Source organism: Microtus pennsylvanicus, chromosome 9 (assembly GCF_037038515.1).
Source record: "Microtus pennsylvanicus isolate mMicPen1 chromosome 9, mMicPen1.hap1, whole genome shotgun sequence".
Classification (NCBI taxonomy): domain Eukaryota; kingdom Metazoa; phylum Chordata; class Mammalia; order Rodentia; family Cricetidae; genus Microtus; species Microtus pennsylvanicus.
In genome coordinates, this window is record NC_134587.1 from 60,159,974 (window position 1) to 60,174,896 (window position 14,923).

The following is a 14,923-nucleotide window of genomic DNA, read 5'->3' on the forward strand; positions in this document are numbered from 1 at the left end:
AAAAAAAGGGGGGGGGGAAGGAGCACACGCCTCTGAGCAGAGCAGATATTCTCTAAAGATAGGAAGTCTTCATCCTGAGACAGGTCTGTGTCAGGCTAATCCATTCCAATTGTAACTCGCCACCAGAAACTACAGTTTGTACGAGCAGTACGGAGGTCATGGCAGAAATGAGATGGCATCACCAGGGACATATGACCATGCAGTCGTGCCCAAAGGACCACCAGGTGCAGGAACCACCCACTAGTCCCCAGTCACAGGGCCTGCTGTTTTCAAGAGTCCACATCAAGCTAGGAGTACCAGTGACAGCTCCCTTCCAACACCAGCAGGCTCATGGCAAATCCAGGAAGACGGGAGAGAAACACCTCTCCAAGACTGGTTCAGTGTCTGCAGCTGGTGCTATGTGGTGAGACACGCGTGGAACCTAGGTGAAGGGCAAGGCAGAGGGCCATGGTGGGATGTGGTGGGGGAAATGGGAAACTGAGCTAGTGGCTTAGGGGACCTTCCTGTTTAGTCACCTGTCACTTGTCTGTCCGTTGTCATCTGTGTCTAATCCAAACTAGTAGTACCAGATCTCCCCCCTACGCTGTCAGATGGGTCTTTTTTATTATTATTATTATTTATATATTTATTAAAGATTTCTGTCTCCTACCCGTCACCGCCTCCCATTTCCCTCCCCCTCCCCCAGTCAACTCCCCCTTTCTCATCAGAATTCAGGGTTCCCTGTCCTGTGGGGAGTCCAAGGACCTCCCACCTCCTTCCAGGTCTAGTAAGGTGAACATCCAAACAGCCTAGGCTCCCACACAGCCAGTATGTGCAGTATGATCAAAACCCAGTGCCATTGTTCTTGACTTCTCAGCAGTCCTCATTGTCCGTGCGTTTCTAATCTCCAGTTTTGGTGCTCCTGATTGGCCACGGAAGAGCCTCAGTCCCCATCGGGTTCTACGGTTATCTGAAGCAAAAGCAAAGGATTTGGAACCAGTAAACATCAGCTAGGTTAGGAGGACCTGGAGGTAAGGAAAATTGTGCAGGCTGTGTGTGTGCTGCTTCACACTTGGGACTGGGGGTTTTAGCGGTGGTGATTTAGCTGAAAGCTAGTAGCAAGAAGATACCTGACAGGGTGCTGGACCACCAGGCAAAACCCAGAGGCCTGGGTCTGGATGGAGGACCTGAGACGGGGCCTCAGCAGCAGGTAGAAAGTAGTCCTAAGAGCTGAATCAGGACGTGTTTGGTTGGGTCTCCAAGGGAGCAAGTCCTAAAAGGGGTGGTGGTGGCTGCTGCACCGTGCAGCCACCTGAGGATTCCATGTCTTCTGTCCACAGCAAGGTGAGAGGCGTGACCCACAGGCTCAGGGACTCAGGCCCCACCGCACCCGCTATCGGCCTTGGGCTCACAGCCAGGCGTCCTTTCTAGAACTGGAGTGAGCAAGGGAGATGGGGAACCGGCACCCGACGAGCCACCCGAGGGCGGTGACAGCGCCCTCCCGCCCGGCTGGGAGGCGGAAGCAACAGGGCGCGGCGCGCGCTGGGGAGTCGCGGCGCGCGCGCGGGGCCGGGGCGGGGGCTGCGGCGCGCGCATGCTCACACAAGGCGCCCGTGACGCGCGGGGCGCAGCGGGGCTGAGCCGGCTCCAGAGGCGCGGCGGCCGCGGGACGAGCAGGCGCCGAGCAGCAAGCGCAGGCCGCGCCGGCCCGACGGGAGCAGCGCCGGTGGCGGGCCGCCTCCTCCGAGCCGCCTGCGTGCGAGCCGTGTCCCTTGGCCGCCGGCGGCGGGGCATGAGCGCGGAGGGGCCGCGGCCGCCCCCCGCGCCGCCCAGGCCGTGACCGGGCGGGGGGCGGCTGCACTAGCGCCCGCAGCCGGGGTCTCGCGGAGCCCGGAGCGGCAACCATGGACTGCAGCCTACTGAGGACGCTCGTGCGCAGATACGTGAGTGGCACGCTGGGCCGGGGCCGGGGCTGGGATCGGGATCCGGATCGGGGGTCCAGGCCGGGAACGTCCCGCCGACCGGTCAGTGCTGTGCTCCACCTGCGCTCGGCCAGGCCCACCCGGGTAGGCAGTTGCAGCCCTGTGGATCCCGGGGTTAAGGGACATCCATCCCGGGGGTTCGCGCCCAGTTGTAGCGGGGCGGGCCCGCGCGGGGGACAGGGACCGACTGGAGGATGCCTACAGGGCTCCGGGGAAGCGGGGGAGCCTCTGCCGGGGAGTCAGAAGTGAAGTTTGCCATCTCCGAAAGTAGCCGGCCAGGTCCGAGTGCGCAGTTCCCGGACCTTCTGGATGCCGCTGCGCGGGTAGTGACGGAGCGTGCCTCACCGGGGGAGATCAGGGAGGTGGCAGCCAGCCACGGGTCTGGACGGAGCGAAGGGGTGTGTACAGAAAAGAGAGAATGTGCCCCGGGACGGAGCATCTTCCCCTGCGCTCGGCACAAGGACCTATTGTCCGGCAGCTGGCGCCGGGTGGTCACAGGTTTGAGGAGCGCGTGCCGGGCGCGGGCTGGGTACGGAGGATCGACCGGAGCCGTCTCTTTCTGGCTTCTCTGAACACTTGGCCTTAGATGTGGGTTTTTCCTGAGCGGGGAATGTACCCACTGTGTTTTCTCTAGTTAATTCCCTTCCAACTTTGACCTTTCAATAAGAAAAGAATGAGACTAAGAACTGAAGTTCTCCCGCGTGGGTAGTGAAAGGCGGAGGGGTGGTCGTCTTGTTCCCAGTACAGACTTCCCTGTGGCTTGTGCCAGGTTCCCGGGGACAGAGGACACGTATTCGTCCCGAGTGGGTGCTGTCTTTTACTTCCGAACTGCCCCCACGCAGGCCTTCGGCTGTCTTAGGTTTCCTCAATGTAGGTAAAATGTCAGGTTAGCTTCTTTTTGCTGTGCTATTTCACCTTTGAAATGGCTTTTTCTCTCAAATCTAGGAGGTAGATATTCCTTAACGAGCTTTCCACTCTTAATTATTTGATAATGCATCTGGAATGCAAGTTATGGGATGTTATTCATTTTTTATCTCATTTTTTTTTAACCTCCTGCTTGCAGGTGTTTTCTTGACTCCTGTCATATGCCTGGTCACAGCTAGTCATATCTATGACTTTAAACTCGAGTCTAAGCCATGAAATTAGTTTGACTTTTCCCAGAAACAGTTATGATTTTTCTTGTAATATGGTTATCTTCCAAGATGTGAGATTATATTTTCTTTAGTAAGAGTAGAAAAAAGGAGATTGGATATTCTTATCTCATGGAACTTGCAAGTTATTCTGCAGAAATGAGCCTCTCCTGTTCCTCCTTCCTCTCCTCACACCGTCCAAATTTCTGAGATGATAAAGGCACAGCTTCCTCTGAGGCCCGAGGTTGCTAAAGATGGAGTCATCAGTCCCCGGAAAACATTGTCGTGTGTATTTTGTCTTGGGTGAGTGCAGGCAGGTAAATGAGAGAAGTCTTGTCTAGGCGAAGCCAGTAAACACTGCAGTGTACCATGCTGTCTGTTTGAACAGCCACACAGTCGTGAAGGGGTTCACAGCTCCTCCAAGCTCCTCTACCAGAAGGTAGCCAATGTCATATTGTGTACCCTAAACATTTTAAAGAGCGCATGAGGAGTTAGGTATGTGAGGTGGGGAGCGTGGACCTTTGAGAGGAAGCAGTAGAGCGAGTACCTGGGACAGGTGGTCTCTGCTGTCCTGCTTTGGGGCCTTTGTCAGAGGACAATAGCAGCTTGGTCTTGTAGTTCTTGTGCAAATTCAGTGCTGTAGTCCAGAAAAGGACTAAGAATGGGGCCTGGGTCCCAGGAGAGGCTCAGCAAGTTTACCCCTAAAGCTGACTACTAGGGTCCCCTAGGACCTGGGCGGCCTTTAGCCCTGGGCTGCCAGTGAGAAGTTAGCAAGTACTTGGATGTTGAGCAGGGTGGAGGGCTTGGTACTCTTCCAAACATTACTTTTTTTTTGAGAGAACCTCACTGTGTGCCTCTGGTTGGCCTGGATCTCACTATGTAGACCAGGCTAGTCCTGAATTCACAGACATCTGCTTGCCTCTGACTCCCTAGTACCGGAAGTAAAGGCATTGGTCACCTGGCCTAAGCCCTTTAAACTTTAAAAAGAAGGGGGTGTTGGTTGGTTCCTCCAACCCCGCCAGGGCTTTGCTGGGACAGTAGGTGGGAAGAAATAGTGGTGGGTATGATTTTTGCAACGATAAACAAAATAATTTAAAGCAACGTGTGGAGTACCTGCTGCTGGGCAGCCAGGAACAGTTTCCTAGGCTGCTCCTCACAAAGGCCTCTGGTTCATGCAGAGGGGATTTGATTTCCCCTCATATTCCTGTAGGTCAAGAGCTTCATTATGTCATGTCTGGGTGATTGGTTTATTAGGTTTTAGGACTTGCCAGAGCTTTTGTGAGCCTCTCTGCCTTCCAGAATTTGCACGCAACACCCTTTGTTCAAGACAGAAAACCGGGGAAAACCTGAGGGCTCTCCTTCCTGGGTGATGTCTGATGATTGAATACAGGATTTCCTGAGAGTTAGGCTAGTGCTCTACCCCCTAGTCATAGCCCCAGGTCTTTTTTACTGAGACTCCCGAAGTTGCTCAGACTGATCTGAAACGTTGTATCCAGGCTGCTCTCAAGCCTACTGCCGTTTTGCCTCAGCCTCAAGAGTAGCTGGGGTTGTAGGCCTGCACCACTACAGCTAGCCGATTTAAAATTTTCCTTTCTTTGATGTGAATGGCCTCCTTGCCTGCATGTATGTAAACACACCACGGTCATGCTTGATGCCTGCAGAGGTCAGAGGAGTTGGAGCTGACCATTAGGAGTGGGTGCTGTGAATTCAAACATCTGGGAGAGCATCCGGTTCTCTTAGCTGCTGAGCCTCCTCTCAAGTCTCCCATTTTTTCTGTATTAGAAAAAGACGGTGTTGGCTCCTGAGATCTTCAAACACTTACTCTATACTTCCCCAAAAGTTTAGAAATTTGTAAGCTTGTATCATCATCTACAGCTTCTTCCTCCTCCTCTTCTTTTTTGAGAGAGGGTTTTACTATGTAGCTCTGGCTGTCCTGGAATCAGTACATAGACCAGGCTGGCCTCAGACCAGAGATCTGCCTGTGTCTGCCTCCTGAGTGCTGGAATTAAAGGCATATGCCACTCTGCTCGGCTTCATCATTTTTATCACCAAGTGCTTTGTAGCATGGACATTAGGATACATGATGAGCTTGCCCTTTGTCTAAGAGACTTAACTCACTGGCTCGCTGTTCCTGATCCAGCTCTGAGAATCCAGGCCTTCCTCTTCAGCCCCCAGAGTCCGTATTCCCGGACATAAAGTGAAACCACTTAACCACCAAGGCCCTTCTGGTATTTGAAATAAGTGGTTCCTTAGGCATAAACCCCAGGCTAATGGATGGTCTTTCTCCAGCACGGAGGCAGCAAGCTATAGGGTGGACTAGTAAAGTTTGTAATTAACACACACTTAACAAGGCAGTAGCTAGGCAAACTTGTCCAGCACCTGCCGTCTTCAGGCTTTGGTGTGTTCTGATTGGCCATTTCTGAGCAATCACCCCAGCTGTATATTTAACTTTTATGTTTCATTCCTTGCCTTGAATCTTCCCCATTGCTCTACATGGAGCCCTACTGAACATCTTCTCATCAGGACAAACAAGCCTCAGATGCCTTAATTTCATGCCAGCGGCTGGATTTAATAACCACGGGGAAAGAGGCTTCTTGTGTCATCACAGCCCGTTACATTTCTAGAAATAAGAGCACTGTCCTCAGTTTACAATCAGCTGAGATGGCGTGCCTATTAACAGGCACCGTGCCTTACTACCCAGGAACTCGGTCTGCAGGTGGGTTCCAAATTGAACATACAGATTGTTACTGGGTGCCTGCGCCTTGTGCCCGACACAAACAGGGTGGATGGAAGATTCCAATGTCTCAGACTTACAAATGTTCTTTTAACCAAGTTAAACTCAGGTAAGAGTGCTATTTATTTGCAATACAAATCGATAGAAAGCCACTTTTTACAGCACTGGAAATACAAGATTGAATAGGTACTATTTTTGCTCGACTGGGATGCTGATGGCTGAGAAACTCAGGGTCGATGTAGAGCTTTGGAGGTTAGGCATCTGTCTCCTGGAGCCTCACTCGCATCTCTCTCTGCCTCCGCCTGTATCTGGGGCTGCTGGTGAGATTCTTCAGACTGTTTCTTCAGTAGTGCCCACCCCCCGGTGCCTGCACTGTCTAGGACACAGCCCTTGCACATGGTTCATGCTCCGTAAGTGGTGCCAGTGTGGAACTGACACCACGAGTCTGTGCTGCCCTGTTTTTCAGCGGACTGCTCCCCCTCTCCATGGGGGCAGCAGACAACCTGCCTAGATGTTTGAGAAGAAAACAGACAGCACATCTCCCTGTAGAGCCCACAGCCTTGCTGTTTCTGTCCTGGCCTGCCTCCCTGGTTTGGGACAGTAGATTCCATTTTGATAGAGCCCAGTTCTGACGCTTGCATTCCCCATCCTCTTCCTGTTTAGATGACATCACCGCCCTGTGGCACGCAGTCATGTCTTCCTCTGTCTACCCTTTATCTAATGGTTGACCAGCTGTAGCTGACCAGACCGTCTTCCCTCCCACGTTGTCTTTGTCTTGCTCCTGGGGTGCTTTCCCCAGGGTCTTCATGACCTCACTGTGGCTCACATGCTCACACTTCAGTTGGATGGAGCTTCCCATCCTTGGGTAGCCACCTCACAATGGAGATGCAAACTGAGCATAATAAGCAAGTGTTAGTGGTCGGATGTGTTCTTTTTTTGGCATCAGAGATAACAGTTAAAAGGAAAAAATAGATTTTTGGCTCCTAGTTTCAGACCAGGCAAGGTGCACTGAACAGAAAGGTAGGATTCTATGGAGGATCAAAGGGGCTTGTTTACTTCTTGGTAGGTAGCCAGGCCCCTTCCAGTGACCCCCCCCCCATCCTTTTATGAATTCATCACTATATCAATTCGTTGATTGGGTCAGAGCCCTCACAGTCCAGTTACCTCTCCATGATTGACTCTAGCAGCTGGGGACCAGCCCATGAGCCTTTTGCAAGGGAATGATTTGTATCTTCACCATAATATTGGTTTGACCGGCCTTGTTGGGCAGCATCCTGAGGACCTCAGGGACCTACTGGGTCTGGACTGGGTAGTGTGTCCAGTGGAGGAAAAGGCCAATGCAGAGGCTGTAGGGCCCTAGGTGTCTGGTACCTTGTTGCTTGCCTGTGCACACTTAGGATTCTTGTGGACTTTTCTTCCCCTGCTAGGATCCTGGTCTCAGCACACCCCTTGTTACTCCCTTGTCTTGGGAGGGGAACCTTCCTGAGCATGCCAGAGATCTGTGCTTAGCCCTTTGCACAGCTGCTGCTCTGTGACCTCCAATGGGTGACTCTCACCATCCTCTTAACCGTGGCTGGAGGAAGTGCTGCAGAACCGTTCTGAAGGGAGCGCCATGGTGTGACCAGGCACTGGGCCCTTAGCAAGTCTTTCAACAAGGCTTGGTCAGCACTTGACAGACTTGAAGGGAGCACCATGGTGTGACCAAGCACTAGACGCTTAGCAAGTCCTTAAGTCTTGGTGTTGGCACTTTGGCAAACTCTAGATTCTGTTTCCTTAGCTCTTAACAATGTCAGCTGGACCTGACTCTGATGGCTTCTGGCCCTTCAAGCCAAGTTCCTCAGCTCTCAGCCTTCCTGCCTCTGATGATGTCCCTGTGCCTCTCATAGGTGTCTCCCCGGGGCCCCTGCTAGCCAAAACTACCAGAACTGAGCTCTTGAGGCTTCATTCCAGTTTTCTCTGTCAGTTCATTGGACCTTGGGGCTGGGGGAGTAGCACCAGTGCCCTCCACAGAGCCGGGTTCAAGAGCAGAGCTCTGAAAGTCCCCAGAAGTTTAGATTGTTGATGCCCAAGAGTTCCCTCTGTGACCCCTTGGAATGTGTTTCCAAGTTCTGTGTCTTTTGCAGGAACCAGTCCTAGATCAGGTATGGATCAGGTAATTGGCCCTGGGCTGGTTGGGTTGGCTACTCAGTGGCTGGAACAGTAGTTGAATTTCCTGTTGATATTTAACTATAGCTGAGTGTCTGCTAGCATTCACACTTCTTGATTTTTCCAGAATACTGGTGGGTCCTTTTCCTTATGGCCCTTGCTGCTGTGGGTAACAGCTGTTTAGGGACTGCCTGTGCTGGCTTGGGCTGTTCTGAGCTGCCTGACCTGTCTCTTGCATGTGACCTGTCTCTCACCCACTGATAAGGATTCAGGCCTTTCTGGTTTGGGCCCCCAGGTAATGAGGGTAAAGCAGTTTGTATGCTGCTTTTCAGGTTCCTATTGTGCTTTGTCTGATTCTCTCTCTCTCTCTCTCTCTCTCTCTCTCTCTCTCTTTCTCTCTCTCTCTCTCTCTCTCTCTCTCTCTCTCTCTCTCTCTCTCTCTGTGTGTGTGTGTGTGTGTGTGTGTGCGCACGTGTGCATGCACGAGCATGCTTGCTCTCTCTCAGGCTTCAGTGCTGTGACTCACTGCTGAAGAGGAGAGTGGTGTGGATGTCAGTGCACAGCACTTAACCTCAGTGACCTGGGCTCCTGGTGGCCCAGGCGTGTGACCACTCTGCCCATTAGTCACTATCTCCACTGTCAGTCCCTTAGCTGTTCCTCAGCACTTTAACAGCAGAGCGAGGAGCTGTTGATGTCATGAGTAGCACATGAATGTTTTCTTCCTCTGAGCCCACGTGCTGGAATTGTTAGTGGCAGAGCCCCCACAGAAATACCCTGAGCCCTTCATCCTCCAGGACAGAGGTAATTCAGAAAGAATTGTATTTTCGAATTCCTGTTCTGAAAACTGCGGTAACCACCTTCTAACCTTCCTGATGCTTTGCTGTAAACGGTTCCTCTGCTTCTGTATTTTAAGTTTTGTGGGTGTCAGAACCGGGTACTTCTTGGGATTATGTTGAGAGGTTCGTGCACATTGGACACTGAGGTGAACCATACTTTGTGGGTGACTTAAGCTACTGGGGAGTGAGCTATCTTCCTGGAATTGAGCCATGTTGCTTTTGGGGATGAGCTCTGCTTCCAGGATGCAAGCCAGGTTGGGGGAGGGAGGTTCACTTCTGGAGTGACCCATGCTGCCAGAAGATGATGTGGTGCCTGTCTTGTTTGGTATTAGTTGTGGCTCAGAGTATCCAAAGGAACATCAGCCCTTGGGGCTGGTGTCCATTGAGACCCAAGCCAGGTGTTTCTTGTTGTTGAGACAGGATCTCACTAGTAGCCCTGGGTGGCCTGGAACTTACTGTGTAGACCAGGCTGGCCTCAAACTCACAAAGATCCGTCACCCGCTGCCTCCCTAGTGCTGGGGTTGAAGCCATGTGCCACCACATATAGCGCTATCCAATTAAAAAGTTGTTTTTTTTTTTTTTTAAGGCAGAGTTGGCCCATGTAGCCCAGGCTGGCTTTGAAATTCTTCATCAGCCTTCTAAGAGTGCTGGAGCCACTGTGCCGGACCTGGTTTGTGTCCTGCATGCAGAAATTTTCAGGAAGAAAGGTGTTACTGGCAAGAAGCATTATGGCCTTTCAAGTCTTGACCTTGCTCACCTGGCGAGTGACTTCAAAATCCTAGCCCTCTAGCCCTCCCTGTGAGTCAGACCCTCTGTGGTTCTCAGGTGATCCAGGTGGCCATTGAAGTCACCTTATCTCCCTAGGGAGAGGGAGGGAAGGGGTGGAGGCTGGTGGGGTGGAGGTGTGAAGAAGAGGCAATGACAGAGGCAGCTGCTTCCCTGAGGGTCCAGGTCTGAGATCAGATAGCCCTGTGAAGGGCTTCTGGAGTTGCTCACCAAAGTCTGTGTGCTCATAAGGAATTGTTTTTCAGCTTGAAAAGGGGATGAAAGTAACTTTTATTTTCTAGTTGGAGGATAAAGAAGAGATTTTTTTTTTTAAAGAGAAGATTTGTTCTGTGAAAACTGTACTTGATTGGCCTCCCAGCTCGCCAATCCCAGAGAAAGGGGAAAGGCCCCAGGTGAGAGAGTCGTGGTTAGATGGGTCTGGGTCCGCAGGTGTCTCTGCTAGTGGAGCAGATTCTTCTCTGCTGTCTTATGGGCATGCCCTCCCCTGAGGTTGGTCTCCAGACCCCAGGAGGAACACAGTTCTGGGTTTATGTCATGGGGTGGTTACAGATGCATGGGCCTTCTAGGAGGTCGTACACCTGCTTTGCCCAGCATAGTTAATAATCTTCCACAACATCCCTGCCATAGAAGTGCCTCAGTTTGGCAAGTAAATTAGGTGACCCTCTATTAGATGGACAGTGGACCCAGATTATTGTGTTCCCCTGTCCCCAACCTTGCCGAGAGGTGCATGTGACCTCAGGGCCATGCTGGCCATGCTGCAGATTCATGGTAGATCCTATTACCTTTTTGGAGAGGACACAAGCCTACTGCAGTCTCTTGAGTAGGCAAGTGGGGTTCAGGGTGGCTTGACCCTCATTGTCACTGCTGTGGTTCTGCTCCTGCCTCCTTGTATCCTTTCCCTTGACGGGACCTATCTCACTGGGAATCCTATGGTGCTGGTCACACATTGCACCTCCGAAATCACATGTGTGTAGCTTGGTGGTATATGCAAGTGTCCGAGGAACATTCTGGTTGGTATTTGGTTTATGCAACACCCCATAGAGACAGAGAGTCCTAAGACAGGCACATCCCCTGTTGTGTTTAGAGCCTGGCCAACTGCTGACGTGGCCTGACATCCATGCGCTGATCTGTGGCAATACTCTGTCCCAGCGATGGCAAGCCTCTGAAGCTGCCTCTCTCTGAAGTGCATCGGACATTATGTAAAGATGACGTGTGAGCCCTGAAGAGCCCTCACTGCCCTGACTGCTCCGTCCCTGTGCTGACTGCAATAGCATCGTCTCTGTGAAGTGTCTCCTCACTCAGGGAGGAATCCATGTCGGGGACTCCTGCCCCGTCCCATTCCAAACAAGGCACAAAGCCCTTCGGCCTCAGATGTCTTCTGGCTGCCTGCATCTGTCCCCTCTCTGGCCAGCTAACTAAATTTGTCCTCTCTAGGTGAAGTCAGAGCAGGCAGGCTGGAGGTTTGCACGGAGACCTCAGAGGTGTTTATATAGTGGGTGACAATCTCTCTCTCCTGCTAGTGTCTCATCAGGTGACATCTGCAGCTGGGGTTTCTGAAATGGGGATTGATGGGCATTAAGTCGGATGGCTACGTCTCCCAGTGCCAAGGATGGGTGAGAAGGGAAAGGGCTGCCTCTTGCTGAGTCTGTCAGTGTCAATGGCTCTGTTGGTACCCTGACAGCTTACAAGCAACACTGGAGTGGATGCCATTCACACATCCATGAGCTGGGCCTTAACAGCCCACCTTAGCAGGAAGCATTCCTTGGGTCTGGAGGCTGCGCTATTAGCAGGGCTGGGCTCTGATGTCCCCACCTGATCGAAAGAGAGGCTGGTCCTCCCAGATTAAGACATTAAGACTTTTTATCCGCCTAATCTTCAAGTTTGGTTAAATATGACAAGGGCTTCAGCACCTGAACTTAGGGATAGAGTTCACCCTGAAGCAGTACATGGTTTAGGAGACTGTTTAGATAGTGTTCAGACCAGTGAATTTCAAAGTGGATACTTTGTTTGCTTTCTGCATTACCAAATAAATTACAGCCCTTTCTACAAAATCTGGGAAAACGGCATAGACTAGACTTAGTGATTTGTTTTTGTTTTTAATAATGAAATAGGTGAATCTCTTACTATTACATGCGATCTGATGACTTAATCTCCATCTTCCTAGGGGTCTGGCAGTGCAGAGGGAGTTAAGGCAGTAACGTAACACCTTGTTTTGGTTCAGATGCATAGCATCTGGCTTATTGACCAGACAGATGTTGCTAGTTACATCACAAAGTGGATTGGGCCTGCCTGCTAAGTAAGGATACAGGCATGTCCACTCGACCAGTAGTTGGACTTTCTACCTCTCTCGTCTTCAGGCTGGCATTTCTTTCCTGGAGAACATTTAGAATTGGTTGCGGGGAGGTGGGCAGGAAGTGAAGGAGTCTACTGGGGGCTGCACCATCTGCACAGCTATCTCTGGTAGCAGAATCATAGCACACCTGCACACCTTGGCCCTCAGCTCCTCGCCAACAGCTGTAAGTCCCCACGCTTGTCATTGTCGTGTGTTTAAAGAGCCAGAGTCTCACTGTCTGTCACTTGGAGACTGTTATATCAAAACCATCTTCAGTCACGGCTCTCCTTCCAGTCAGGTGTCACCTGGACTCCATGCTTGTGACTTCTGGAGACTTCAACCTTTGACTGAAAATGAAACAAGAGGATTTGCCTTTTCTTTTTCTTTCTTTTTTTTTTCTTCAAATTGAGCTTTTTATTGATTCTTTGTGGATTTCACATGATGCATCCTGGTCCCACTCATCTCCCCGTCCCTTCTCATCCACCCTTGCAACTCCCATGCTCCTCCCCCCCTCCCCCCCGGCCAGGGTAAAACAAGATAAAATTAAGAGAAAAAAGTCTGACTATGGAAGCTGTCGTGGGACACAGTGAGTCACATCATCCTTTAGTCCATACATTGTGACATGGAAGTGCTCATTGGATGTGTTCTTTGCATTGAGTCATTGGTCTGGTTTGATGTCTCTGGCTTTTGCTATATCATCAGTATAGGGCTCTGTTGTCCTATACCATGGAGGTCCTATAACTTTGGATCTGCAGGACCAACCCCTTCACATGCTCCATAGATGGGGTGGATGATGGGATGGACCAACTCATAGCTCTGGTTCTTGGTCTGGGTGGTTGTTGAGTTAACCCACTAGCTTTCTTCATCCTCAACACCAGGGTGAGCTCTTTGGTACGGCCCCAGCTAGCCCACCCCATGTAGTAAGCAACAAGGGGCGATACTGAGTCTCCTGTTCTTATGTCCTCTGGTTGGCTCGCCCACACTGACACCACCAAGGCCAGCTCTACTGTGTTGTCTAGTGAGGTGTAGGGACCACTTTGCCTACTGTTTCAGCTGGTGAGAGGCAGGGGCAGCTCAGGAGAGTCTGTCTTAAGGAGGAATTCCACCCAGCTGAGGTACCTGGAACTTACACAAGGTGTGGAGCAAGGCCAGGGCAAGAAACTGCTTTTCACAGATATTCAGCCCCACCGGAACAGGGGAGGGTCTGAGCAGGCTTGTTGTCTCTCACCCCAGATCTGTGACCTCCTCCTCCCAGGGTCCTTCCCGCTGCCTGGGAGGAGGACGTGCCTTAACAGTTAAATATTCTGTGCCCAGGGAAAAGAGGATTTCCCCAGACTATTTTCAGCAGGGGATTGAGGACAGCAGACTTCTGCTGTGAGGATTTCATCCAGGTTTTTGTGTAGTTTTTCAAGGTCTCAGAGAGCATCTGCACTTGAAGGTGGAAATGAAATGATAGGAGGGTCATTGATGTGGACGTCTGTGATTTGAGGTCAAGTCTCACCTGCATTTGTCACTCCAGATAAAATGTTTTGCATTTAGAATCAACATTTGTCTCTAGAAAGTATCGACTCGGTTGTTTTGGTTCAGACAAATAGGAACCTTCAAAGTAGTGCGTTTTTCCAGTAATGAAGGACTCTGCTGTGAATTGGGAAGTATCATGTGTATGAAGAAGGCTACTGTGGTGGTCAGTGATCAGAGACCTTTCAGTGGTCGTTCCTGATCACCATTTCTTGGATGTAGAATACGAATAAAGCATCATTGGGGAGTATCTGCAGGCACCTGTGAGTGTCCCACACAGAAACCTGCCTGCACAAATCAGCCTTGTTTGTTTTTTGTTGTTGTTGGCTTTTTTTGTTTGTTTTGTTTTTTAAGACAGGGTTTCTCTGTATAACAGCTCTACCTGTCCTGGAACTAGCTCTGTAGACCAGGCTGGCCTTGAACTCTCAGAGATCCACCTGCTTCTGACTCCCCGAGTACTGGGATTAAAGGCACACACCACCACCACCACCGCCCGGCCAGTCTTGATATTTGATGCTCCTCCCATGGTCGTTGAGTGTGTGATGTGTGCACTACACATTCGGTAAAGCAAACTGGAGACTGGATACCACGCAGATAATAACTGAGTGAACACGGTGTTCTGGTGTTAGAGGATGGGAGGTGAGGTGACCAGAGTTGTGTCCTAAAGAGGTCTGGGCCCGTGGCCTTGCAGCCTGTGGACCATCAAGCAGAGGAAGCTTGAGACTTGGAGACTAAGTGTTGTAGCGTGGAGCTGGGTAGACACAAGAATGAGCCCTGACTTGTCTGCCTTGGAGTTTTCTGTCTTAAAATAGGTAATATGTGTTGTATATTGAGAAATGTTTGCTTGTCTGTATTCTTAAAGCCTAGGTTGTCTTTAAATGCAGGGTTCAGTTCCCCCTGTGCTGGAATTACCAGGGTACACTGCCATGCCCATCTTTTTATACAAGCTTTAATTCTATCTTGAAATAATATGGCTAAAGAAATAAAATTACACAATAGAAAAAATCAGAATAATTTAAAAAATTGGATCATTGTTAACATTTTAGATGACACGGTGTATGTGTGTTCGGGGCACTGCATGACATTTTAGTGTGACCAACATGTCTACACATACCTTTTCTTTATGTTGCGATGGAGCAGCATCTATATTAACTTTGCTGGTTATTTTGAAATATTTCCCTGACTGTTGTCAATTCCTGTGTTGCCTGTCCCTGGCCTCTGTGTCTTTCCCTGTACTGTCCTCAGACTCTCCCCAGTTCAGACACTGTTCTGTTCTCTTTCTTTGACATCAGTTTCAGATGTCACATAAAAGTAGGAACACACAGTGCTTGTGCTTTTGGCCTGGCCTAGTTCAGCTAGGGAGTGGCTTTTCTTCTAAGGTACATGCATGTATGTGTGTAAACACCTAGACACTTGTGCCTGTGTCTAAGTGCAGGTGTGTGCAATACTACACATGTGGAGGTCGGAGGCCGACTTTTGGT

General features: G+C 50.6%; 1 protein-coding gene across 6 annotated transcripts in view; it reads left to right on the forward strand.

The window, feature by feature from the left end:
• The first annotated feature begins 1,749 nt into the window (after nucleotides 1–1,749).
• Nucleotides 1,750–14,923, forward strand: part of Atp11a (ATPase phospholipid transporting 11A) — a 107,729-nt gene continuing 94,555 nt past the window's right edge. For all 6 annotated transcript variants that reach the window (XM_075986174.1, XM_075986173.1, XM_075986171.1 and 3 more), the window contains exon 1: nucleotides 1,750–1,922. In XM_075986174.1, the coding sequence (XP_075842289.1) occupies nucleotides 1,884–1,922 (39 nt within the window). In that variant the 5' untranslated portion in view covers nucleotides 1,750–1,883. The remainder of the gene's footprint in view (nucleotides 1,923–14,923) is intronic.